Here is a 26,348-nt window from a genome sequence, read left to right as displayed (position 1 = left end):
GTACACTGACATTCTTGTGCAACCTCACTACTATCCAGCTCCACATTTTTTTCATCATGCCCAACTGGAACTCCATGCCCGTTCATGTTAAAAATTCTTACCCAGCTGGCCAAGCAGGGTGGCTCATGCCTATAATCCCAGCACTATGGGAGGCCGAGGTGGGCAGATCACAAGGTCAGGAGATTGAGACCAGCCTGGCCAACATGGTGAAACCCCGTCTCTACTAAAAATACAAAAATTAGCCGGGCATGGTGACGTGTACCTGTAATCCCAGCTACTCGGGAGGGTGAGGCAGGAGAATAGCTTGAACCAGGGAGTTGGTGGTTGTAGTGAGCCGAGATCGCACCACTGCACTCCTGCCTGGGCCACAGAGCAAGACTCTGTCTCAAAAAATAAAAAGAAAAAATTCTCTCCCAGCTAGTAATAGAGGGGCATTTCCTCAACTTGATAAAGAACATCTACAGAAAACCAACAGCTAATATCATACTTAATGGTGAGAAAGTGGACCCTTTCTCCTTAAGATCAGGAACAAGGCAAGAATGTCCCCCCTCACTACTTCTGTTCAACATCATATAGAAGTCCTAGCTGATGCAATAAGACGTGAAAATAAGGGTTACAAATTTGGAAAGAAGAAATGAAACTGTCCTTGTGCACAGGTGATAAGATTAACTGTGTATTATACCCTGAAGAATCTCCAGTAAAACTCCTAAAACTAAGAGGTGACTACGGCCAGGTTGCTGGATACAGCAGTCCCCCCTTATCCTTAGGGGATACATTCTAAGACACTGTCGGGGATATGTACCAAACCCTATAGTACATATACGAATGCTTGAAACCAGGGATGGAATCAAACCCTATATATATTATGTTTTTTCCTGGATCATCTATGATAAAGTTTAATTTATAGATTGGGCATTGCAAGAGATTAACAACAATAACTAATAATAAAATTGAACAATTATAACAATATACTGTAATAAAAGTTACATGAATGTGGTCTCTCTGTCACCACAGAGAGATTAATGGGCAAGTAGTGTATATGTGGCATGGATATGCTGAACAGAAAGGTGGCGCACGTACTGGGTAGCATAGAGCAGGACGGCACGAGATTTCATCACACTACTCAAAATAGCACACAGTTTAAAATTTATGAATTATTTCTGTAATTTTCCAATTAATATTTTTGAATTGTGGTTGACTGCAGGTAACTGAAACCATGGAAAGCAAAACCACAGATGGGGGACTACTATGTAAGGTTAATAAACAAAAGCCAATTGCTTTCCTGTAGACCGACAATGAATGATTGGAATTTGAAATTAAAAATACAATACTGTTTACAATAGCACCAAAAAATGGGATGCTTAGGCGTAAACCTAACAAAATAGGTACAAGGTCTACATGTGGAAAACTACCAAACTCTCATAAAAGAAATCAAATATTTACATAGGCAGATATTCCATGTTTATGGAGAGGAAAACTCAGCAGTGCTATCAGTTCTTTCCAACTTAATCTGTAGATTCAATGCAACACCAATCAAAATCTTAGCAAGTTATTTCATGGATATCAACAAACTGGTTCTAAAGTGTGTATGGAAAGGCAAAATGCCCAGAATAGCCAACATAATACTGAAGAAGAACAAAGTAGGAGGACTGACACCACCAGATTTCAAGACCTGTAAAGTTACAGTAATCATGACAGTGTGGAGTTGGCAAAAGAAGAGACAAATAGATCAATGGAATAAAATAGTAAGCCCAGAAATAGACCCACACAAATACATTCAACTGTTGTTTGACAAAGGAGCAAAAGCAATTACATAGATAAAGAATACTCTTTTCAACAAATGATTCTGGGACAACTGAGCATCCACATGCAAACAAAAAACCAAAAAACTAGACATAGATCTCAAACTTTTTATATAAAAGTTCTACAAGATAATATAGGAGAAAATCCTGGTGGTCTTGGGTTTAGTGATGACTTTTTTGACAAGTCAAACACACAATCCATGAAAGTAAAATTTGGCAAGGTGGATTTTGTTAAAATTAAAACGTCTGCTCTGTGAAAAACACAAGTCTTACCTTATGGTTTAGCATTTGCACTCCTAGGTGCTTACTCAACCACTATGTCCATGCAAAAAGGTGCACTTAGATTTTTATAACAGCTGCATTCACAGTTTCCAAAAATTGGAAACAACCAAGATGTCCTTCAACAGGTGAATGAATAAACAAACTCATACATGCTAAACGATCGAGTATGAATCAGGGATAAAAAGAATGAGCTCTGAGCCACGAAAAGGAACCTTGAATGCCTATTGCGAAAAGAAAGAAACCAGGATAAAAAGGCTACGTATTAACACTATATGATTCCAATGATAGGACATTCGGGAAAAGTGAAAACTCTAGAAACTGTGAACAGATCAATGATTGCCAGGGCTTGGGGTTGAGGAGAGGGAGAGATGAACAGGCAGAGCACAGAGGATTTTAGAGCACTGAAACTATTCTGTATGATACTGTAATGGTGGATACATGTTATTATGTTTTTGTCAAAACCCATATAACTATCCAGGTATGGTGGCTCACGCCTGTAATCCTAGCACTTTGGGAGGCTGAGGCAGGAGGATTTCAAGACCAGCCTTGGCAACACAGCGAGACCTCGTCACTACAAAAAAAGAAAAAAGAAAAAAAAATTAGCTAGGCATGGTGGCACAGGCCTGTAATCCCAGCTACTCAGGAGGCTGAGGTAGGAAGGATCGCTTGAGGCTGGGAGGTGGAAGCTGCAGTGAGCAGTGATTGTGCCATTGCACTGCAATAGAGCCTGAGCCTGTCTCAAAAAAAAAAAAAAAAAAAACCACAAAGCAACAACAACAAAACATGTAACTGCAACACAAAGAGTGAACCCTAATGTGAACTATAGACTAATTAACTATTAACTAATAGTTAAATAGACTAAATAACTATTAACTAATAACTATAGTTAATAGTAATGCATCCATATTGGTGTATTAGTTGTTACAATGTACCATAGTGATTCAAGAAGTTAATAATAAGGAAAACTGTGTGCAGGAGAGGGGTCTATGGGAACTCTTTGTACTATCTGCTCAAATTTCCTCTAAACCCCAAACTGCTCTCAAAAATAAAGTTTGTCATTTAATTTTAAACAATGAAAGATTTTTCTCAGACATGCAAAGCTAAAAGAATTCATTAGCAGACCCACACAATGTGAAATGTTAAAGGGAATTTTTCAGGCAGATAGCAAATGAAGCAGATAGAAGAGTAGATCTACATTTGAAAAAGGACACTGGAAATGAGAACTCCATGGGTAAATACGTAAGATTAATTTCTTAGCATGTCTGAGCTCTGGCTGAGGACACAGCTTCTCATTTAATTTACCTCTGTGATGTTTGTTTGTATGAGGTACAATATTGCTTTTGCAATGACAATTTAATTTTTTTTTATCCTCTAAGGGTTTTACAACAAGTGCCCTATTCTTTCTTCTTTTTTTTTTTTTTTTCTTTTTACGGAGTCTCACTCTGTGACCCAGGCTGGAGTGCAGTAGTACGATCTCTGCAACCTCTGCCTCCTGAGTTCAAGCGATGCTCCTGCCCCAGCCTCCCAAGCAGCTGGGATTACAGGTGCCCACCACCATGCCTGGCTAATGTTTTTTGTATTTTCAGAAGAGACAGGGTTTCACCATGTTGGCCAGGCTGGTCTCAAACTCCTGACCTCAGGTGATCCACCCACCTTGGCCTCCCAAAGTGCTGGGATTACAGGCGTGAGCCACTGCGCCCGGACGGCACCGTGTTCTTGAGGAGCTCCACTCCTGAGTACCAGACAGTGGCTGCCTTGCCATTTCCCTGCTCAGTACTTGGTGGTGGTCAGGGGTGGCTGAGTCAGGACTGGCTAGATGAAGGGGAGTCAGAACAAGACACTCTGATGGATGATGTGTCAGGGGTTCTCCCCGCCATGCGAGCAGAAAGCAGTTCACAAGGGAAGTGGGTGAATGTGTGGAGAGGCCCCTGCAGCAGCCGCCCTACGTCCTCAGCCCCTTCCCTGCCACTCTTCCAACATCTCCTGGGTGCTTTTTGCAATCCAGTGAAGGGGCAGGTCTCACACCCACTGTAGGTGTCCTGGGCCTCTGAGATACTTGCCCACAGTCTCATCAAACACAGGTTGGCTTTGTCAGGGCCACGGGGCAGGGGGCCAGAACTCTTAGGGAATGGCCTTACGCCTGGTCTCTCTTGCCTCTGGCCGGGGCTAGGGGGGCAGGGGGGGCGCTCATATGAGGAATTTACCGCAAAGTGTCACCGCTGCACAGCTGCTCTCTTGGGAGGAGACAAACTGGGTCATCTGGAAGGGGAAGTCGTTCTCATTTTAAGCCCCGTAGCCAGAGAATGGAATGAGCCAGTCTGTTTTCCGACATCTGTCAAGGCTTCACTGCGATTCATGCCACACAGGTGACAGCAGTTTGATGCTGAACTGAAAATACCGGTAAACTCAAATGTATTCACACACATAAAATGGTTGGGAATGATTCTCAAAAATTATTTCTCATCTTAAAACGACCACTTTATGTGGGCATAGGGAAGAGGTCCGCGATGGCCAATTTTATATCAACTTTGCTGGGCCTATGTAAGAGACACATATGTATCCCCTATTGGTTCTGTTTCTCTGGGGACCCTGGCTAACACAGGGTCCTCACAGAGAAGTGGGGTCAGACCCAAGGCCCAGAGCCCTGTCCACAGGAAACCTGAGGTGGGAGTGCCTTGAGCTGACACCCACACTTCTTAGGATGTGGGACCCAGGGTTCTTGGTGACATTGCTGTCGTAACAGGAACTCCCCTGTCCCAGCTCTTCCTCCACTCCCCACTCCTCACTGCCTCTTGTGAATTGTGAAAGGAAAACCTGGAGGGGAACGTGCGAGTGGGTATCGGCCTTGAAGAAGGAGGGGCCGCCCCAGAAACGTCTTACTGAACAGGTGGTGGAACAGACTAGTCGTGAGGACGAGGTGGTAGCAGAGGATGTTTTCACTCCCTGGGCACCACGTGGGTGGCAGCTGGACCTGGAGGTGAGGACAGGAGGGCCTTGGGTAGCGCTTCCGAACCAGGCTGGGCTGTTGTCAGACATCCGGTAGCCAGCAACCCACCAGGGTCAGACCTCGAAGCCAAGAGGGGTGGCTGGTATAGATGGGAGATGCAGGGATGTCCCTGAAGTGTCATAGGTGGGTGATCTGGGACCCAGTGCACCTTTGCAGGATGGCTTTATGTGGCAGGCAGGAGTGCCAGGCACAGGGAGAGGTACCCAGTTGCCAGCTGTCTGGAGAGTGAGCTCCAAGTCAGCTTCTCCCAGGCAGCCCAGCCCTGAGATCTGGGTGAGGATATGCCATGTGGAGCCCCTGCCCTGTCTCAGCACTCATCCAGATGTCCCCAGTGACTTGAGGCTGGCCCTGGACTCCCCCTCCCTCCCTCCACTCAGCACTGTTTGCCTGCAAGAGCAGATCGCTCTCTTGACCCTGGGCATCCAGGGTTCGTATGACAAGACCCTCATCTCAGGGATCTTGTAGAGGCAAATAAACCAGAAAACACATCAGCAAGGTCACTCCACTGCCCCAAAGCCCCAGTGTTTGCATCTCACACAGCATCAAAGTCTGGCCATGGCCGAACTCCCTCATCCCTCATGCCTCCCGCTGCCCCTCCCCTTGGCCAGCCCCACTGGCCAGCACCCTTCCTCCCTCCCACCAGGGTCCCTGCCCCTGCCCCAGACACCGCCAGGGCTGGCCTACGCCTCCCTCAGGTCAAGTGCAAATCCCCTCAGGAAGGGCATCCCTGACCACATTGTGCCCCATTCTTTCTCCATGATTTCTCTGTAGCTCTCTTCACCAAATACGGAGGCAGATGAGGCTGGAGAATCTGACTCCATTTCGAGGAGCCTTAGTGGTGTCCAGCCAGTCCTACCTGCCCTGGGGAATGATCAGATTGTCCCCGGAGGCAATGACATCTACCTGGTCTCCCCTGGCCTCCTCTTCAGGCATCCTGACTGGGGACCCAGATGGTTCCCAACTCTCCTGAGGCTGGAGCAACCCAGCAGTGAGCTCCCATCTTTCCCTGCCCTGCCCAGGCAGATTTTTCCAGGCGCCTCCTGCCTTTCCCACTGGACTAGGGACCATAGCAGCCCCTTCTCCCCTGGCCCCTTGGATACCCACTGGATCCTACTGTTCTGCGAGGATCTGCTCTTCTCCTCCTGGATATGCTACAGACACCATCATGTGGTTCCCAAGGCACCAGCTCTGGAGTCAGGGGCCTGTAGGCAAACCTGTGTGGCTCTGAGCAGCCTTCTGGGCCTCCCTGGGCCTTGGTTCCTTTATCTGCAATGATGGGGACAGTCCTATTGCCTATATCACAGTTGGCTGAGAGGTGGAAGGAGCCCGTATGTGTAGAAAGGGATAAGATTCAACAATGGTCAGTCTTTTTTCTCCTTATCCGCTCAGAGCTGAGCCAATTAGGGCTTCTATGTGGGGTGGGAGTTAGGGCAGCCATCATGGAGCCCTTCTAGATTTGGTGCCTGATGGGTTCTGAGATTATCCACCCACCAGGGGTCCCAAGCAGTGGCCCAGGGGGATACGGGGTGGAACCTGTAGCACTTCTGGTTGGTCTTTCCTAGGCAGCAGGCTGGTTCTCACATGGCTCCTCACCATCTTTAGTCATACACATTACCAGGTTTGACTTCTGCTATTTTGACAACTTCTACAGAGAGAGCTGTGACAGGATTAAAGACAAGGAAAACACTTTTGACAGTGAGTGAAATCAACAGGCAAAGCTGTGTCTAATTTGGCAAAAGGTGCCCCATGAGCAGAGACGAATGTGCCCCATGAAGAGGGTTCGCTGGGTGCTGGAGTGGTGGCTGCGGTTTGCTGCTCAACCTCCTGCTCCTGGGCTCCTGTGGGCGGGGGGGGTGGCAAGGCTTCACAGGCACCCCTTCCCCTCCAGCAAGGTTTCTCACCCTGGGAGTTGTGGCTGCTCAGGGATGGTTCTGCAGGGCTGAGACTGTGCCTCATCCTTCAACTTCATGGTGCTCCCAGTGAGCCCCTCAAGACCTACACTGGCTCACGAGGCTGCCAGGGGTGTGGCCAGCTCTCAGGAGCTACAGTCAGCCCAAGTAGACAGCTCAGCGACACTGGACACTAGCTACTGGGAGGGGCTCTCTAGGAGCTCAGGGGAGTCACTGTGTCCACATGGTGAGCTGGGCACAGACTGTGCTGTTGTACATGTATCCCTGCATGGCTTTCCCCAGGATCCAAAATAACCATCCCTTCTTCCCCCACATCATACACCTGCCCTTGTCAGAGCTGCTCTATGGTTGGCCCTATGTGGTAGCATAGCAGAAGCTGGGTGCTCCCCAGGGCATTCACATTCACGTGGCACATCAGGCAGCTGTGCTTAGGGGCTCTCGTGTGGCCATGTGACCTTCACTGCGTGAGTGAAGACCAGGGGCTGATGGGGGTTGGTGTCTTGCTGGGCCCAGAAAGGACCAGGTGGGAGTAGCGGGCAGGCGGTTGTTTTCACCCAGGCACGTGTCCTGATGCCTCTGGGGCATCCAAGTGCATACCCAGAAGGTACTAGAGCCAGGGAAGAAAGGACTGGGGGACAGTATGGGAGTTCTCTGCACACAGCAGACATCAGCCTTGGGAATGAGGAGAAAGGGGCTGGGACAGCCCCGATGCAGCTGCAGGGTAGGGTGGAAATCAGGAAGGAGGAGAGACCAGGAGTACATAAGCAGATGGGAGGAAGATACAGTAGAGGGAGAGGAGGAGGGAGCCATAGCAGGTGCTGGAAGAGGAGAGGCCAGGCTTTAGAAAAGTCAGCACACACGGAGACCTGCATGCTGAAGACACTGAGAGGAAAGAAAGAGAGGCAGAGACAATGGGAGCAGCCAGGAGGCGTGGTGGGCTTGGGGTGCAGTGAGGGCCAGAGTGGCTCAGAGCATAGCTCTGCCAAAGGTCAGCTGCCTGGCATCACCCCAGGCCACCCACGATCATGGGTAAGGGTGCCCTTGTGAAGACTTAAGACTCTATTAGAGAAGTCCACACTCCACCTCCATATTTTAAGAATGGCAAAGGGAATGGAACAGAGGCTATAACCCCTGGGAGCATGGATGGCCTGTGTTGCAGGATTCACAGTCAGGTGATGGTTAGGAAACCCTCCACATCCATGTCTTTAGCAGCCTCTGAGAGGCCACCAGCTTCAGAGAGACAGAGTGGTTAATAGGAAAATCCCGCCTGAACTTGAGGCTTCAATTACTCACGGGGTGTTGTCGACCCAGCACTAAGCTGACTTCCCGTCTGTTCAGGCAGACAGTCGTGTGCTCACCAGCTTGAAGCATACCCATTCAGGTAAGGAAAGCAGGTGTATATGTGTATTTACCTTTGCTCTCTCTTACACGGGGCTAAAATGACAGATTTTAAGGCATAAATTGGCAGGAGTGAGGAGATGAAATTGCAACAAAGCAATTTAGAAGCCAGAAAATTCACAGATGCAAAATAAATGGCCTAGAAGACCCAAAACACTGAATTCTGGCCAGAGTGTAGAAAGTTCAGAACCAACACCGTCCACACCTCAGAACCACCCAAGAACTGGTGGCACCAAATTCTGCTGGAGATGGGAGAAGACGACTGGGAGAAAGTGTTTCGGGGGCCAGTAGCCCCCTTCCCCAGAACTCCACCCCGACTCCGAGAGCCAGGCAAACACTCCCCTCCCTCTGGATGAAACCTTGAGCTTTATTCTCTGGATATGGTAAACAGGAGGGTCTGCAGGCTGGTAGAGAAGGCCTAGCTGTGGAGTCCCATACTAAAAATAAATCCTAAGAGAGCACATGCCTGTGACTCTAGACACTTTTTCTCCCAGCTCCCAGTGGGCTGGTGGCCCAGCCAGTGTCTCTAAGCAAAAAGTGAGAGAATCTTCTTGTGGGTTAACAAGTTAAGGCCATTATCAAACTGTGGGATTGTGCAGCTTTCTAACATCATGGTAACAGCCTGTGGCCCCTAGCAGCAACATCATAGTCCCCATCTCTCCAGCCAACTCTCATGTCCCCCAGAATGATTTTACCTCAGATTGCTGAGGGGACGCTGCAGACTCGGTCTTGCTCACACCCACCCCAGCATCTGCTGTGCTGATGTGAAGGGATACAGCTCCAGGCCACTGGTCTCCCTGTCACAAATGGGGCCTCACCAAAGGGGACCCCCAGGAGCCCTTCCTCATAGTTGAACAGGTTCTGCATAACCTACTAGTAGGCACTGGCACCTGCTCGGGCCCCCAGAGCCAGCAGTGGGAGCCCTGAAGGCAGATCAAATGTCCTCCACGGGTGCTACGGACCCTGTCTGACTACAACAGAGGTTGGAAACTCAGTCCAGAATTTCTAAGAATTTGTCAGTGAAGATGGATCCTTTGTTTGCATATCAGATGAATGCTCCAGGACTACCACCAGGCCAGATTCCAGGGAGGTCAAAAGCATGTTGACAGTTTAGGCTGAATGTGACTAGAAGCCCCAAGTCCAAGTCTTACTCTAGGAGCACTAGAGCTCCACCTGACACAAAAGTACAAAAATGAAAAAGGGGAGAAGTCACTTTTTTAAAAAAAGCTGGTTTGCATTGGCTTTTTGGCCTTGTATGCCAGCTTGAAAAAAAAAAAAAAAGAATCCATTGCCTTACATAACTGGGCAGTTCAAGGGTAGAGTGCCTTCAGACATAGCTGGGTCCATGAGCTCTAAAAAGATCATCAGAGAGCTCTCTTCTCCTCCACGTCTCCCTCCATTGTCAGCTTTGCCCACCTCCAGAATGTCTGAACTCTCTCCTATTACTGATGGCTTCCTCCTGTGGCCAGGAGAGAGAGCCCAGGGAAACCCCAGTTCCACCCCCCCAAGCCTAACAACCTCAGCAGGAAAACTTTTTCTCCCTGACCCTAAGAAAAGACTCCTGGGAAAAACTTCAATTTGCAAATGACTGGTCATGTGGGAAGGGGCCAGATAGAGGGACTTAGACCTTCTAGAAACACACATGGAGGCGGTGAGGGAGGGTAGTTTCAAAAGGAGATATTGGCTAAACTGACACAAGGGGGGCCCCATGTGTGGTATCAAGGAGAGACCAGAGATGGATGACTCCCCTCCTGCCCAAGTGCTCCCAGGAGGGCACATCATAGAGCTCACCAGGAATGGCTCCCAGGAGGGTGCATGATAGAGCTCACCAGGAAAAGCTCAGGAGGGTGCATGATAGAGCTCACCAGGAATGGCTCCCAGGAGGGTGCATGATAGAGCTTAACAGGAATGGCTCCCAGGAGGGTGCATGATAGAGCTCACCAGGAATGACTCTCAGGAGGGTGCATGATAGAGCTCACCAGGAATGGCTCCCAGGAGGGTGCATGATAGAGCCCACCAGGAATGACTCCCAGGAGGGTGCATGATAGAGCTCAACAGGAATGGCTCCCAGGAGGGTGCATGATAGAGCTCACCAGGGAGGACTCCCAGGAGGGTGCATGATAGAGCTCACCAGGAAGGACTCCCAGGAGGGTGCATGATAGAGCTCACCAGAAAGGACTCCCAGGAGGGTGCATGATAGAGCTCACCAGGAAAAGCTCAGGAGGGTGCATGATAGAGCTCACCAGGAATGGCTCCCAGGAGGGTGCATGATAGAGCTCACCAGGAAGGACTCTCAGGAGGGTGCATGATAGAGCTCACCAGGAATGGCTCCCAGGAGGGTGCATGATAGAGCCCACCAGGAATGGCTCCCAGGAGGGTGCATGATAGAGCTCAACAGGAATGGCTCCCAGGAGGGTGCATGATAGAGCTCACCAGGAAGGACTCCCAGGAGGGTGCATGATAGAGCTCACCAGGAAAGGCTCCCAGGAGGGTGCATGATAGAGCTCAACAGGAATGACTCTCAGGAGGGTGCATGATAGAGCTCAACAGGAATGGCTCCCAGGAGGGTGCATGATAGAGCTCACCAGGAAGGACTCCCAGGAGGGTGCATGAGAGAGCTCACCAGGAAGGACTCCCAGGAGGGTGCATGATAGAGCTCAACAGGAAGGACTCCCAGGAGGGTGCATGATAGAGCTCAACAGGAATGGCTCCCAGGAGGGTACATGATAGAGCTCACCAGGAAGGACTCCCAGGAGGGTGCATGATAGAGCTCACCAGGAAGGACTCCCAGGAGGGTGCATGATAGAGCTCACCAGGAAGGACTCCCAGGAGGGTGCATGATAGAGCTCACCAGGAAAGGCTCCCAGGAGGGTGCATGATAGAGCTCACCAGGAATGACTCTCAGGAGGGTGCATGATACAGCTCAACAGGAATGGCTCCCAGGAGGGTGCATGATAGAGCCCACCAGGAAGGACTCCTAGGAGGATGCATGATAGAGCTCACCAGGAATGACTCCCAGGACGGTGCATGATAGAGCCCACCAGGAATGGAGACAGTGTCCTCCCCACAGACCACAGCACCGACTCACAGTCAGAGTGGACTTTTATTAGGAAATCACCCTGCAAACACACCATGGAGTGCTGTGGGTTCAACGCATTTCCTGAGGAAGGAGGGTCACAGTATTGGAGCTGTCGGAGGGATGGGCGGCACAGCCTGTGAGCCCAGCGGCGACTCGAGGCTGCCTGCGGCCGGCACCCCCTTACAGCAACAGGACTCCACCGCAAGGGCCGACACGCAAACGCGACACGAGAAACATGCCCAAGCACACACATCTGCGCTACACTTAAATAATAATAAATACAGAATTCCATTTGCTGTTATCCGTGCTTGAAACAAAAGGAACCCAAAATGGAAAAAGAAAACCAAAATGTCTTTCTCTCCACTGGACCAAGGGGAAAAAAATCCCCAAATTATCAAAATTCCTCAGTTACAAAATAGTTTTTAAAAAAATTCCATTATTAAAAGAATAAATAACAAAATATATAAAAAATAACTTGGTTGCATCAAAATTATAACTAGGAGTTATATCAAGATTTTTTGTGGCCTACATTATAGTCAAATAGTTATTTTTGCTTTGAATTCACTTTTCCCCTCTTAGGGTGCCCTGGTGTGGGGTCTAGTTGAAATAGTATAAAATTAATAAATAAAAATGTTAAATAAATAGCAAACGTTAACATAAGAGGTTGTGAATATAAATACATCTTGACAAAATTAAATAATTTACAGAATAATTAAACTAACTACTTTTTAATTTTTTCCAGGAAGTGCAATTTCTCTACTTTTAAATACTAACTTGGAATTGCAGTCACAATTGACTTGGATTCTATTTACACAGTAGGAACATTGTGTTTTTAACACATTAAATTAAAATGTACCCTTTTTTCGCATACTGGATGGATCTAAAAGAAGTGAAACCTTGGTGGTCTCCTATTGGGAATTTACCCTCTGACCTTGATGATGTCATTGCCACCTCCGTCGCCATGGATGCAGAGGTCAAGCTTGGCCACGCCCCGGATAATGTGGCAGTGATGGGTCAGGGGTCCGGGTGGATGCACAGAATCCAGAGCGGTCCCTGGACGTGGATCCCAGACCCAGGGTCTAAAGGCTGCAGCCCAAACAGGGAGCTGTGACCCAGGGCCACACACATCTCCACAGCCTCAGCGCACAGCTGCCCCGACTCTAGGCTGATTTCCAGGAGTCTCCCAGGTTAAAATTCCTTGACCTGACAGGGGCTGCGATGCTTGTCAACTGTCTGGAGTGTCCTCTGGGAGGCCTATTCCTGACTTTCCCTCTGGGACAGAGCTTTGTTCCACCCTTAACACAAAACTGAATTAAATGAAAACAGAAAACGCACTTGCTTCCGCCGCCCTCACTGAGCACAGACACGCTGCCCCGGGCATGTCCTCCAGGCCAAGATGCCACTCACACCACCCACCCACCACGCTCACGGCTACCCTCCCAGCCTCGACAGACAAAGGAATACTGTGGTTGCAAACTCCAAAACTTCCCTGAGAACCTTGTCCATGAGCTTCCACTGGAGACTTTGAGCTGCTCTTCAGATTTCTTTCAGAAAACAAAAATAAATCACTTTGTAATTCTTCAGTGCCCCTATGCACATGGATGGGGCCACCACGGCCCCAAGCCTGGAGGGAGCATCGTGGGAGAGGCCGATTTCCAGCCATCCCTTTGGATAAACCCACCCGAGGCCACACCGGGCCGCGAACGGGAAGTCACTGTGAGTTGGGCATCCCCACGGTGTGGGGCAGGGCGGGGGAGGTAAACGGTGTGGTGGGCTGGGACACTCCTGGGTGCCACACGGCCTAGACCTGGATGCCCCTCACAGCCTGCTTGATGCTCTCCAGGAGGTCCTTGTTCTCCGGGTTCTGGTAGCACTCCTGGTTGGAGTACATGTCGGTGAGGGTGCTCACATAGGCATCGAAATTCTGTTCGCATATTGGCTCCTAGAGAACAGAACCAGGTTAGCAAGCCCCATCCATGCAGTGGGCCCCACACCAAAGAACCTGATGTGGGAGCATCAGACCTGTGCCCCCGTGTGCCCCGAGACAAGCCCACACCCACTAGGGGCAGCACTGGCTGCCCTGCCCTGGCTGCTTTGAGTGTTTCTCTCTGTAGCCTTCCCAGCAGTCGCCTCTCTGCTGATGGAATCACCATTTGGCTTCGGATTCATTAGCTACTCAGGAGGGCTAAAGTCACCATAGCCAACAGCCTAGGGCAGGACCCAGGGGCAGAGGGGGTGGGAGATGCCCTGCCCTCCTGCTTTCCGAAGAGACCCTGGGGGGCAGCTGTGGTGCTGGCAGGTCTGCGTGCTGCCTACCATGTGTGGAAGGCGGATATTGGCGAGACTTTGGATGAGGGCCTGGCTCAAGCCAGACAGCTCCAGAAACAGGGCTTCATTCTGCTCCTCAATGAGCTTGTTCTCCTCCTCGATGTTCTTCAGGTTCTTCTCCATGGAGGAGATCTGTGCCAGAGAGAGGTTTGAAGTGCTGCCTGCCCCTTGGCCCCCATCCTCCTGGGAGTCCTCTCTGGGCTGCCTCTCACAACCCTCTGGGAGAATGCAGAACCCTGGGGTGGGGGAAGGGACAGGGACCCTGCCTTCCTGTAAGTGTCCTGCCACAGGTGAGGGGCTGCCAGAGGAGAGAAAGGCAAGGGCCCTCTGGAGACATGGCCTGACTCCAGGGAAGCCAGGAAGGGGGCTCCTGTGGCACGTCTCCCTGTACCATGCTTTCTAGATGGAACTGAAACCCCTGTGCAGCTGAGGTCCCCCTCCTGGTTTTCTGGGCCCCTCTGTCCTGAGGGGAGCACAGACTCCACAGCGCCCTGTCTCAATTTCAGACTCCACCTGCTGTAGTCTTCGCCTCACCATGCTTCCTGCTTCTATCTGTAAGATGGGAATCACTGCACCCACCCTGTGGGGTGTCAGACTGCCTTTGGGTCTTCCCCTCACCAGAAAGACCAACAGAGAGCCTCCTCAGTGCCTCCCAAGCACATCTTCCCCAGGTCAACCACAGGCAAGTCTTCTCACTTCCCCACCATGATGGTGAACCTGCCCGGGGTGGTGTTGGCCCTGAGGCTTTTGGTGTCCAGGAATAGCCGCCAGCCGGACTGCACATCTGCAGGGAGCCATGCGGGCAGAGGCTAAACTCACAGAAAGACAGTGTGGGTGACACACGAGGCAGGAGTGGTGAGCTCCTTCCTGGGAGGCTGTGGATGGGGTCAAGCACGCTTCTTCTGCCACCTGGCGACAAGCATGTGGCTTTGAAAGGGATGCATGGGGGACAGGGACCTGCCTTCCCTTTGCCTTTGCCCTGCTGCAGAGGACACCACTCACCAAATTCCCTCAGAGGGACAGGGGCTTCTGAGTCCTTCCGAAGGGATGCCAGTAAAAGGTAATAATCTGTCTTTAAAAAGATTGCTTTTGGCAGATAAAGAGAAATCAGAGGTGCTACCCCGAGGACACTGACACTGATGAAGCCTCTGAGGACTTTGAGAAAGGGAGGAGCAGGGAGCACAACGTGGGACACCCACACAACAGTGCATCTCCACACGCGGAGACACCAGGAGGGGATGGGGATGGCTCTGCTAGGAGGGCCGTCACCCCTTCTCTGTCGCCACTGCCTATGAACCTGGGGGCACGCAGCATCGACATGTGCATGACAACGAAAACCCTTCCTGATCCCCATGGGGTGATGCTATTTTTATACAGGCTCTTGAGTAACAAGCGGTCAGCGTGAGCCTGTTTGCCAGTAGAGACAAGAGCAGAGTAACGAGACACGTGGGGCTAGACTATGTCACTCATTTTCTGCCGCCTTGGTGGAGGCCGCTATCTCCCCATCTGTCCCTGCCCAGAGGGGCTCTGCCCAAATTCCCTGTGGGACCTGGTCACTTCCTTGTCCCTTTGTCCCTCCAGCCATTAGGGGCACAGTTATGTGTGCCCACTCCCCCATTGCGGCCGCATACTCCACTCAGCAGCCAGGGGTGAGGCATGCTCTTATTTTCAAAATAAGATCTTTAGTGGTTTTTTTTATTTTTCTGATTACAAAGGCTCATTTTAGGGAAATCAGGAAATATGACACAAGCATTTAAAGTAATTTGTAATCCTATTCCTCAGCAACAGCAACTCTCATCGACCACACTTACTCTGGATCAGGTGCTTTTTTTTTTTTTGGAGACGGAGTCTCGCTCTGTCATCCAGGCTGGAGTGCAGTGCCTGGATCTCAGCTCACTGCAAGCTCCGCCTCCCGGGTTTACGCCATTCTCCTGCCTCAGCCTCCCGAGTAGCTGGGACTACAGGTGCCCACCACCTCGCCCGGCTAGTTTTTTGTATTTTTTAATAGAGACGGGGTTTCACCGGGTTAGCCAGGATGGTCTCGATCTCCTGACCTCGTGATCCACCCGTCTCGGCCTCCCAAAGTGCTGGGATTACAGGCTTGAGCCACCGCACCCGGCCAATCAGGTGCTTATGCTAAATGTTTTCCTCATAGAAATGCGTTCATTGTACAATAACCTGGAGTAGAATCCTGTTCTTACCTCCATTCTACGGAGGAAGAGGCTGAAAGGTTTGTCAGGTCCCTCAGCTGGTATGTGGCTGTGCTGGGGAAGAAACCTGGCTCCAGAGGCCTGTCTCTAAGGCACCACCCTTATGGACTACTGGTACTCACAAGACCAGTAAGCCTAATGGGACCACTAGCCTTGACGGGACTAATTCTAATGAGAGTAAGAGAGACAGTGCTGCTAATCTTAATGGGACTAGTATTATTAATAGTATTATTAACACTAACGAGACCACAGCCCTAGCGGGACAACCAGCTCCAGCGACCCGCCGGCACTCACAGTGTGACTTCACAGACACCACCACGTGAGTGGCCAGCACGTCCTAAGTGTGCCTGTGTGCCAGGCACTGCGCTGTCCGTCAGCTCAGCCCTGACGGCAACCTTGATGAGTGCCAACGGATGCCTCACCGTTCCCAGGATGAATGTTTGGGTTGGGAAGGCAAAGAGCCCAGGAGTGGGGGGGCGGCACCACCTACCTGGGACTGCAGCTGTACCATGGCGGCCTCCATCTCCGAGTTGGACTCGTTCAGGTCTCGGATCTCCTGGTTCAGCTGCTTGATCTCCTCATCATTCTCCAACACTGACCCAGTGAGAAACCTGAGCTGTGGCTCTGGGCCTCAGGCAGGCCTGGGCCAAAGTGCTGTGGGGAAGCCTGCTTTCTAGATGGAACTGCAACCCCCCGTGCAGCAGAGGTCCCCCCTCCTGGTTGTCTGAGCTCATCTCTCTGGGGCTCATACCCCACATTGCGTGCTGGAGAAGTCTGTCTTGAAAATTGTGAGATGAGTGTTTATGGTTTGCCTCCTGAGCTGGGTGGCAGGTGGAAAGGCTTAAATCTCTTTGAGAGATATTAATTGCTACATTAAAGATGGAAGTTTGTTCGGGCGATGCTGAATTTCCTCACCTAAGTGGGAATGAGCCTCACCTCTCCACAAAATCATAGCACATGGGCTCCACTGGACTCTGATCCCAGTGGTCACCAAAGCCGCAGGTTACAGCAGGCATGACCTCCTGAGGGCCAGGGGCCCCAGACACAGGTGTCAAGAGCTGCAGAGCCAAGGTCCAAAAGGCTGTCAGCTCAGGTCAAGGGATCTGCCTCTGCCATGACTCATTCCAGGAGGGGCTTCATCTCTCTGCCTTCTTCCCACCAAAAAGGTGCACAGCTCTCACTCCCCCAGGCACCCAGTCATGAGCCAGGAAATTCAGGAAGCCATCCTTACCATCGCTAGTCTTGAATTTTGGACTGAGGACCTCATCCCCTGAGAGTTTTCCCTTCTTTCCAGCAAATGTTGCTCTGGGACAGCCTGACAAACTGGAAGCAGAGGCCACATATCATTCACCAGCCCAGGGTCACTCACCACAGCCAGCCCAGGGTCACACACTATGGGATAGTCTAGGGGTCACCATGACTAGTCTGGGGTCAGACACCATGACCAGCCCAGGGTTACACATTATGGGTTCACAGAAGGTATGTTCCCCTCACCTAGATGACCCGGAGGGCCTCCCTATGGCCAAACTGTGTTCTATGGGGAAAAAGAAGCTATATCTAGGCAGGGCAGAGGCTGGGAAGGGGACACTCCAGAGCTCACCTCACCTGGCACAGCCATAGCTGGCCCTAACTGATACTCGAGGGGCCGGGGCAGTGTTGCTCTGGGTAATGCTCCCTCTGGGGTCTGAGGTCCACATGACCCGCTTGCCCGTACTTTGCAGCCCGGACCTCCCAGAGGAGCCGGTTCTAGCTGACTCTGCCTCTGAGATACCCTCTAGGATGTGGTGGTAACGACAATCACAGATCACTCCTCAGATACAGACACTCGAGCAGAAAAAGGTATTAAAATTGTACATTCTCAGGCATGATTTCCTTTATGAAGTGATTGTATCCACACCATAAGTAAAGGTTGATTGAGGCAAGGTGATACGTCTTTAGGAAGCCCAGCGTGAGTCTCTGCCCACCTGACCCTGGCTGCAGTAGCCTCCTTTAGTGGCCTTCCTGGCTTCTGCGACTGTGACCATGCCAGCTGCCCGTGCCAGATCTAGTCTCTCCTCTGCCTTCTGCCAGGGCCCCTCACTCACAGTGAACGCTGAGTCCTTGCTAGCCGGCAGCCAGATAAGCCCTGACCCAGAACTTTCTACCTCATTTCCTTTCACTGCCTCTCCCTGGCTCCAGCCCCCCAGCACCTCCAACCTCGTCCAGCGGGCCAGGCTGTTCTCAGCTCCAGCCACTTCACTGAGGCCTTGTGCCACAGACATCTCAGAGCAAGCTGCTACCTCCTTCTCAAAGAGGACTTTCTTGTCCTCTTTGTAATTTACGTATTTATTTGTTTACAGGCTGTCCCACCTACTCTGCCCCAAATGCACTCTACAAGGATAAGGGTTACTTGTCCTTTTCTTCTCTGCTCTCTCTCCAGGGCTGGGTACATGGTGCAAATGCTTTTGTTGAATGAGTGAGTTAATTAATCTTGTAGGGGAGGAAGGAAGGGAAAAGGGAGGGGGAGGGGAAGGGAGAGGAAGAAAAGGTGAGGGAGAGGGGAGGGGAAGGGGAGGGGAGAGAGGGAGGGAAGGGGAGAGGAGGGGAAGGGAGAGGAAGAAGGGGAGGAGAGGGGGTGGGGAGGGGAGGGGAAGAGGAGGGGAGGGGGAGGGGGAGGGGAAGGGGAAGGGAGGGGAAAGAAGGAAATGGGGAGGGATAGGGGAAGGGAGAGGGGAGGAAAGGGGAGGGAAAGGGAAGGAGGAAGGGAGGGAGGAGAGAAAAGGAGGGAGAAGGGAGAGGAAGGAGGAGGGAAAAAGGGGAGGGGGAGGGGGAGGGGGAGGGGGAGGGGGAGGGGAGAGAGGGAGGGAAGGGGAAGGGAGGGGAAAGAAGGAAATGGGGAGGGATAGGGGAAGGGAGAGGGGAGGAAAGGGGAGGGAAAGGGAAGGAGGAAGGGAGGGAGGAGAGAAAAGGAGGGAGAAGGGAGAGGAAGGAGGAGGGAAAAAGGGGAGGGGAGGGACAGGGGAGGGAATGAAGAGTCAGCATTGGCCCTAGGCCCAGACACAGGGTTTCTGATGGGACCAGGCACTTATTGTCGCCATGGACACACACAGGAAGTGGGGGCTGGTGAAGCAAGGTCCCTCAGCTCCACAGCAGGTGCTGGAGGGCAGGTGAGAGGTGGTGAGTGCTGCCCAGGCCCACTGCCAGACAGTGAGGGGTCGCCAGCTCCCTTGCAAAGCAGGCAGGGGTCTCTGCCCAGAGTTCAAAGAAGAGGTGTGCATGGGAGAGACACAGCAAAAGGTGTAGGAGACACACTTTTCCTGAGAAGTTGTCAGCCTGCTAAGAGAACATGTCAGACCCAGGGCTCTGCTCATGTGTGGCCTCTGTGTCCAGCATCACACCCAGCCTGGAAGGACTCCATCAGGATGTGGAAGGTGGCTTATGAGGGAAGACGCATGGCGAACACATAACCAACAGCATCACCTGGCACAACAGACCCACTAGCCTCCCCCATCCGCTACCCATGTGGCCTGGCCTTTCCCTTGAGAACCTTTGGTCACACGGAGTCCTGGTCTGGCTTCAGCCCCAGGCCCCAGGCGAGGGTCCCTACTGACTGCAGAGGGGCAGGGCCTGCAGCCACAGTTACCTCCGGTGGGTGAGGAAACTCCCATTGGCATGGCCAGAGCCGTCACAGCCCGGGGTGGGGCAGGTCGGTCCTTCATTCTTCAGGGACTTCCAGGAGAATGACGAGCCATTGAGGGAACCTTCCTTCTGCCTGCGGGCGGCCAGTGGGCAGCCGGACGCGCTCCTGTGAGAGGCGTATTTTCCGCTGATGTGACCAAGCCCCACACAGCCTGGAACTGGGCACCTGGGCACAGAAAGGCCAGGGTGAGTACAGGGGCGAAGGGTTGGGAGGAGAAGCCTGGAGACGCTCCCAAGCCAGACACGAGAGAGCCCAGCATCACACATTAAAGGACTTCTGAGTGAGGCAGGGAGGGCAGTTGAGGTCCTGGAGCCTCAGGGAAGACCCTGGCCCTTCCCGGCTGAATGTGAAGACTGCAGGGCCACGCTCCCTCTTCCGCCTTGGCCTCACAGTCCCTGTGTGGCTGGAGTCTGTGCAGCCACCTTCTTTCCGTGCCCTCCAGCAGCTATGAACCTGGGCCTGGGGGCTGCCCTCAGGTTCACTCCAAGCCTTGCTGCTGGAGTCACTTTTGTGTCACTCAGCAATGTGGAGCCATGTTGTCAGCTGAGACCACCCAGAGGCTACTCCCTGGGAGCTTGCATCAAGCACAGGCCTGGGGGCCTATGGATCCATGAGAATGACAAGGTACCCTAAGCAGGGGAGCTCAGGGACAGCAGGGGCCTGTCACCCCACAGCCTCCCAGACTGAGGCCAGTGCAATCAGGGGCAATGCCCACAGATGTTGCAGCTTTGACACAACTGAGATCTATGTTCTAGAAGGAAGAACACAGACCTCATGTGGGGGAGACTCGCTAGGAACATCCCATAATCACTCCTGCCTGAGGCTGGCCTTACATGGTGATTCCCTTTCCTTTGTTCTGGGTGTTCCAGGAGAGAGATAGAGGCCCTTATGAAAATAACATAAATTCAGATTGGCAAATGCCTCGAGCACAGTGTGGGTCAGAGACAAACAGGACAATGACAATGCAGAGGGCCCAGGCCCAAGACCTCTCTGAGTGTCTGTCCCCACTGCCTCAGGGAAGGACCTGGACCAGGATTTGGGGATCTGAGGGACCACGTCATCCAGGAACCCACTCCAAACCTAGGGCAAGATCTTCAATCTTCAAGGCTCATTCTTATCTCTCCATAAATGAAACTCATCCAAATTCCCATTTGTCACATGCTCAACTGTGCTGATTACCTGGCAACACAAGACCCCAAGAGAGGACATTGCTCCATTTACAAAGAGATCCACGGGGAGACAGGGAAGTCACAGTCAGCGCAGGAAGCGCTCCGGAGGACGGTAGCGGGGGGCGGGGGCAGTGGCAGAGGCTCCTGCTGCAGGGGTGAGATGGGGGCACAGGGCTGCGTTACTCAGTGGGAGGTCAAAGAGGCCTGGGCAGGGAGGGCAGCATCCGGCTCCTTGCCCCCACGCTGGCCTCATCTCTGAAGCTGCCATTTCGGGCACTTCCCAGCCACCTCGGCCAGGGCCCTGCTTCCTCTCTCTCCACAGGCCCCTCTCGGGGCTCTTTTCCCTTTGTTGCTCATCCCACCCACCCAGCCCTCAGACACTCATAGGACATTCCCTGAGCAGTCCAAGGCCGTCTCAACCCCATCCAGAGCAGAGACATTGCCAGCGGCCCCGATGGGGGCTTTGGGAAGTTCACATTCAATGTCCAGCCCCCCTCAGACGGGGATGCCTCCCAGCCGTGGGGCCCTGGGGGGCACCTGTGCCAGGCACAGCCGACCCTGAGGTGAGGACCTGGGCTGGGAAGAGGCACTGGCCAAATGGGAAGTGGCTCTTCAGTTACTCTACACGGTCGAGTCTGAATTATTATTATTATTATTATTATTGAGACAGAGTCTCAATGTGTTGCCCTGGCTGGAGTGCAGTGGCATGATCTCAGCTCGCTGCAACCTCCACCTCCTGGCTTCAAGCAATCCTCCTGCCTCAGCCTCCCAAGTAGCTGGGATTACAGGCGCCCGCCACCACATCCAGTTGATTTTTGTATTGTTAGTAGAGATGGGGTTTCACCATGTTGGCCAGGCTGGTCTCAAATTCCTGACCTCAGGTGATCTGCCCACCTTGGCCTCCCAAAATGCTGGGATTACAGGCCTGAGCCACAGCGCCTGGCCCAAATCTGAATTATTTTTACTCCCTTTCTTGCAAAACACTAGTCCCCTTCATCAAGGGAAACTGTTTTTGTTCCCCTGGGTCACATACATGGAGAGGATTTCAGATTTCAAGTATGTTCTCTTTCTCACAACACCGTGTGTGGAGACTTTCAAGCCGTCAGGGACATCATGTTGAGACGTGCTGGGGCGGGGGTGCGGGCACTGAGCTGGTGAGGCCTCTGTGCTTCTTGGGTGAGCTAGTGTTTCCTGTCACATAGCCACGTGTGCCAGTGACATGAGAAACATGGCCAGGACCAGGAACCAGAGGTGCATTTCATTTGTCGGGTGTCTGTGTGGCCAGGGGCAGCGTGGGCTCCCCTCTGGGGACAATGGGCAGGACAGGGGGACATTCGCCTCTTGACTCCCATGGTGGCGCCTCCGCAGGACTTTTATGACCAGTTATAAAGCTGTGGCAAAGGGATTTACCACCAAGTGCCTGTTGTGACTCAGTTTTAAATAGTGCAGGCATAAGATGTCATAAAAAGGACTTGCTCCACCAGGCTCTCCAGATCACAGCTCATGCACGCTGACAAAATCCCATCCCTCAGCAAGACCTGACACATCCATTTGAGTTTCTGCTTCTATCTGCATCTGTTTAAAGACGTTGGGCAATTATAAATGCAGTTAAAGTTTATGGCTGGGGAGGCAAACCCCTGTAAAACGGAGGCGTTAAGTGGTCTGGTTCCCTCTGCCGTGGAGCCATTAGGAACTTCGTCTATCCTGCAAATGCTTGAGTGTTTCTCAAAGTCGAGTCTCCACTTGGATGCAGAACTCTTGTTTTTTTTAAAGCTAAGTTGACAGCACATTAGAAAGGAAAACCGTTTTTCCTGATTAATTTGAAAAATGCTGATCTTGATTTTAGTCATCTGCAAATGCAGCACGATTCACTTGTAATATCCCTGCCAGCAGGATCCTTGCCAAATCCATAAAGGTGTTGCACTTATATGATCGTAGCAAATTCCTGGATTCTCAGGGGCAAAATGTTTTTTCTACACCTCAGCATTTAGCGTGCGGCCTTCATAGTACTAACAACCACAAATTTTGCATTGTTAATTTAGCATTCATTACAGTTTTATTGTAAAAAATAAACAAACAAGCCACAGCCTATTACACCAAACAGCTGGTGGGGCCAGCCCTTCCGAAGGATGTGATGTTGGTCAGTTAGGTTCCTCCAGGGGCACAGCTGGAGCAAGCCACCAAAAGGGGCAACCCAATCGGCCAAGTTGCCCCCTCCCCGGGGGTGAGGTCCGCCTGCCCTTGGCCCAGCAGGTAACACAATCAGGGCAACCTCTTTCCTGTGGGCATAGTAGGGCCGTGTCCTGACCAAGCCAGCCCCAAGGCCCTGGGCAACAAAGTGTCCAGAGCCATCATTTCCGCCGCTCACCTGCTGGGGAACCCACTGCCCGTTTTGCCAGATGTCAGCTCTGAAAGTACCTCGGTCCTGGGCACATTGGCCAGTGGGCCGCCCGGTTCGAGTCTGTGGCAAAGCATTGCCCCCACCTACAAGTGAGCAGTGCAGGGGACCCATCCCCTATTGGGAGAATAGGCTTGCGAGGACACAAACCCCCACCGAGTAAGACAACACAGAGTCAGGGTTCCCCTGTGAGCCCCACAAAGCCACATCAGCCCCACCCTGACCCAGTGGGGACAGCAACAGAGGAGATTCTTTTTGCCTCAAGGACTTTGGGTCACTTAAGGCCAAGGACGTCCTCTCCTTCACCCAACAGTGTCTGGTGTCCAGTTTAGATCCTCCCAGCTCTCTCAGTCTACCAGCTCTCTGCATAGGTGTGTGGGTGGACGGACACATGGGGCTTGAAGCTTCAATGTCTTTCTAACCACCCTCTTCTCCTTGACTTCTGCACCTCACCTTTCCTGCAGACAAAAGTCTGCAGGTTGCAAGGCCCTGGGGCCCACTCCCAGGTGGCCCTAAGACATAGGTAGAAGGGTGCTCTGCCTCTCCCAGCCCCGTCAAATACTCCAGACCTGAGAAGCCCGGAGGCTCTGGCACCCATGCCCTCCGTACGACACCCAGGGCTCACATCTTCACAGGTGCCAACGTGCAGCATGAGAGCTTCCATAAAAACGGAAGTTGCCATTGATCAGTGAGGTGACCCATTGTATTAATGAAAAGAGACTCTAGCAGGCATTTTTTACATTATAAAACATAGGAAAATCTCAATTCTGCAAAGCAATGAAAGAGCCAGCACGGCCCAACGTACTTCATCAGCTCGGGGTCCTCCTTGTCATCCTTGGTGGGTGCCACCTTGACTCCACTTTTCTTTGCACGAGGGCAGCCAGACAAGCTGATTTTGAAAGAGGAAAAAAGGCCACCTTAGTGCTAGAAGAGCGGCTTCTCACACCCGTTCATCTCATCCTCGCCCCTCACGCTCTGTGACCCCAGGTTGGGGTGGGAGAGAATGAGGGCAACTGATGGATCCATTGTAAGAAGCAGAAACCACAGACACGGAGCCTTCGCACAAGGCAGCAGGGTCAGAAGGAGAAGCATTTCCATGAGCCCCTAACCCTGACGCTTTGTCTTTTATCTTACTGCAGAGGGCAACCTAATCAGGTTCTGGAAATGGCAACAATTCAGATTAAAGAGATGGAAATGGACTCCAGCGGTCAGCAACATTAGTGTCTTCCAATCTTCATCTAAGGAAGAGATTCCCTACACACCCCTGGGGCCCAGGACTTGAGGGCATGGCAGGCTCACCTCCGGTGTGAAGCGTAGTTCCCTGTGATATGGCCAGAGCCGTCACAGCCAGGCGTGGGGCACCTGCAGAGGAAAGCAGAACTGGAACCAGAGCCCGTGAAGACGTTTAGCCCCGGCCCAGAGCCCTGGGACTCCCAGAGGAAAGCCTTCCGGGGGCAGCCCTTGAGTGAGCCCACTCACATTCCCTTATCCACAGAGGAACATCACTGATGTTCACCCCAGCTGCCTACTGCCAGCAACAGGGGTCTGAAGAGATCATCTCGGGGGTTCTGTACTTTCCTCCCCTGTCTCCCCAAGGGAGACCAGGAAGTCTGAGAGGACAGCAGCCAACTGCTGCTCCAGCATCGGTTTACACCCAGACACCAAATCTGGGCACTGAGACAGGCCTACAGGGTCCACAGCAGCCCAAGGACACGAAGGGCTCCCAGCTTGGACTTCTGTAGGGTCTAGGCTGCACTAAAGGCATTCAGAGCATATCTGAGCCATAACTTCAAGCATGAGTTCTCCAGATCCTAAGACCAGTACATCTTCTTGGACGGGCTGGGAGCTTGCCCTCACAAAGGGTTGCCACCATGGGCTGGTAAATGAACAGAGGGTTTTTTGCACACCTGCTGCATAGCAGATGGCACTGGCCATGCCAGGCCTGGCTGTTGTGTAGCGTGACTTCAGCGTTCACACAGCCAGTAGCTTACAGCAGACTAAGGAGGAGAAGCACAAAAGTCCAACTTTATACACCCAAAACTATGTGATGAATGCATCACGTGAGGTGGTACAAAATTCCACTTTAATATTACAAGCACAGATGCTATTTTCTTCCGAATGTCCAGTGAGGAAACATATGTGAGCTCCTGCTGATGTTAGAGTGGGAGGAGGTGACCTGATTGTGCGGGTAGATCCATCCCCCGTCAGGGCTGCTCTCTGTGCCTCACCCCTCACGAGCATCCTGACCCTGTAGGAGCCAGGCAAGACTTCAGTGCTTGTGTCCAGATCACCTGCTACTCATGGGCACTTTGCTGTGGCGCTCAGACCCCAGGGAGGACGTCTCACTTTCCGTGCTGCCGGCCCTTCCTCACCGGAATCTTCCACCAGCACATGTGACATCTGGCCACTGGGGCAGGACATCTCCTCGCTTAGAGGAAGATGCGGCCGGGCACAGCCTGGCACCCAAAGGGCTATGGCGGCACAGCAGGGCTGGCCCCACCTCTTGCAACCTTCTCTTCAGCCCCTAGGAGTTTTCTCGGGACGCCCTCATGGGGAGTCTCAGGTTCCTTCATCCTCGCCCTGTGGGCCACACGTTGGATACCTTGCTGGCCAGCCCAGAGAACCAAAGATGGCCTGCCTCTCCTTCCTGGGTTGGCAGCTGTTCAAGTGGCCACATGGGGCTCCAGCTCCTTGTCTCAGTGGCAGGAAAGCATCGGGTAGAGCTCCGGTTCAGTGCGGTGGGCAAGTGGCCACTCAGGTGCCAGAGTGACAGACACACAGCAGCTCCAGGCCTCGACAGGGATAAGCACAGCATTGGGCTGTGAGTGGCATCAGCAGCAGAGCAGATACTCCCCGATGGCATCTGTGAGTGAGTCTCAAGTGGGGGTATAACTCCCAAGGGGCCGGCAGGTACCTAACACACAGGTGCGGCCATCCTGCACTCCTCACTGAGGCCAGATTCAATGGCTTTTCTCAAGAGTTGTGTCCAAGAGAGGAAAGTGCTCACATAGTCAGAGGAGCAGGTGTCCCCTCTGCATGCCCCTTATGGCCCTGTGGACCCCCAGGGTCAGCTGCAGGAATCTGGA

The 26,348-nt window shown here is 52.1% G+C and overlaps 1 protein-coding gene across 5 annotated transcripts in view; it reads right to left on the bottom strand.

Annotated features, from left to right (window-relative positions):
- Positions 1-11,483: 11,483 nt before the first annotated feature.
- MYT1 (myelin transcription factor 1) overlaps positions 11,484-26,348 on the bottom strand; it is a 114,651-nt gene continuing 99,786 nt past the window's right edge. For all 5 annotated transcript variants that reach the window (XM_033187071.1, XM_033187072.1, XM_033187069.1 and 2 more), the window contains 7 exons: positions 24,562-24,624; positions 24,068-24,151; positions 19,639-19,860; positions 17,248-17,339; positions 16,507-16,610; positions 13,795-13,938; positions 11,484-13,420 (listed from right to left, as the gene is read on the bottom strand). In XM_033187071.1, coding sequence (XP_033042962.1) covers positions 13,280-13,420; positions 13,795-13,938; positions 16,507-16,610; positions 17,248-17,339; positions 19,639-19,860; positions 24,068-24,151; positions 24,562-24,624 — 850 coding nt within the window. In that variant the 3' untranslated portion in view covers positions 11,484-13,279. The remainder of the gene's footprint in view (positions 13,421-13,794; positions 13,939-16,506; positions 16,611-17,247; positions 17,340-19,638; positions 19,861-24,067; positions 24,152-24,561; positions 24,625-26,348) is intronic.

This window comes from Trachypithecus francoisi, unplaced genomic scaffold, assembly GCF_009764315.1.
Source record: "Trachypithecus francoisi isolate TF-2019V2 unplaced genomic scaffold, Tfra_2.0 Lachesis_group21, whole genome shotgun sequence".
NCBI lineage: Eukaryota > Metazoa > Chordata > Mammalia > Primates > Cercopithecidae > Trachypithecus > Trachypithecus francoisi.
This window is presented reverse-complemented; position numbering and strand designations above follow the sequence as displayed.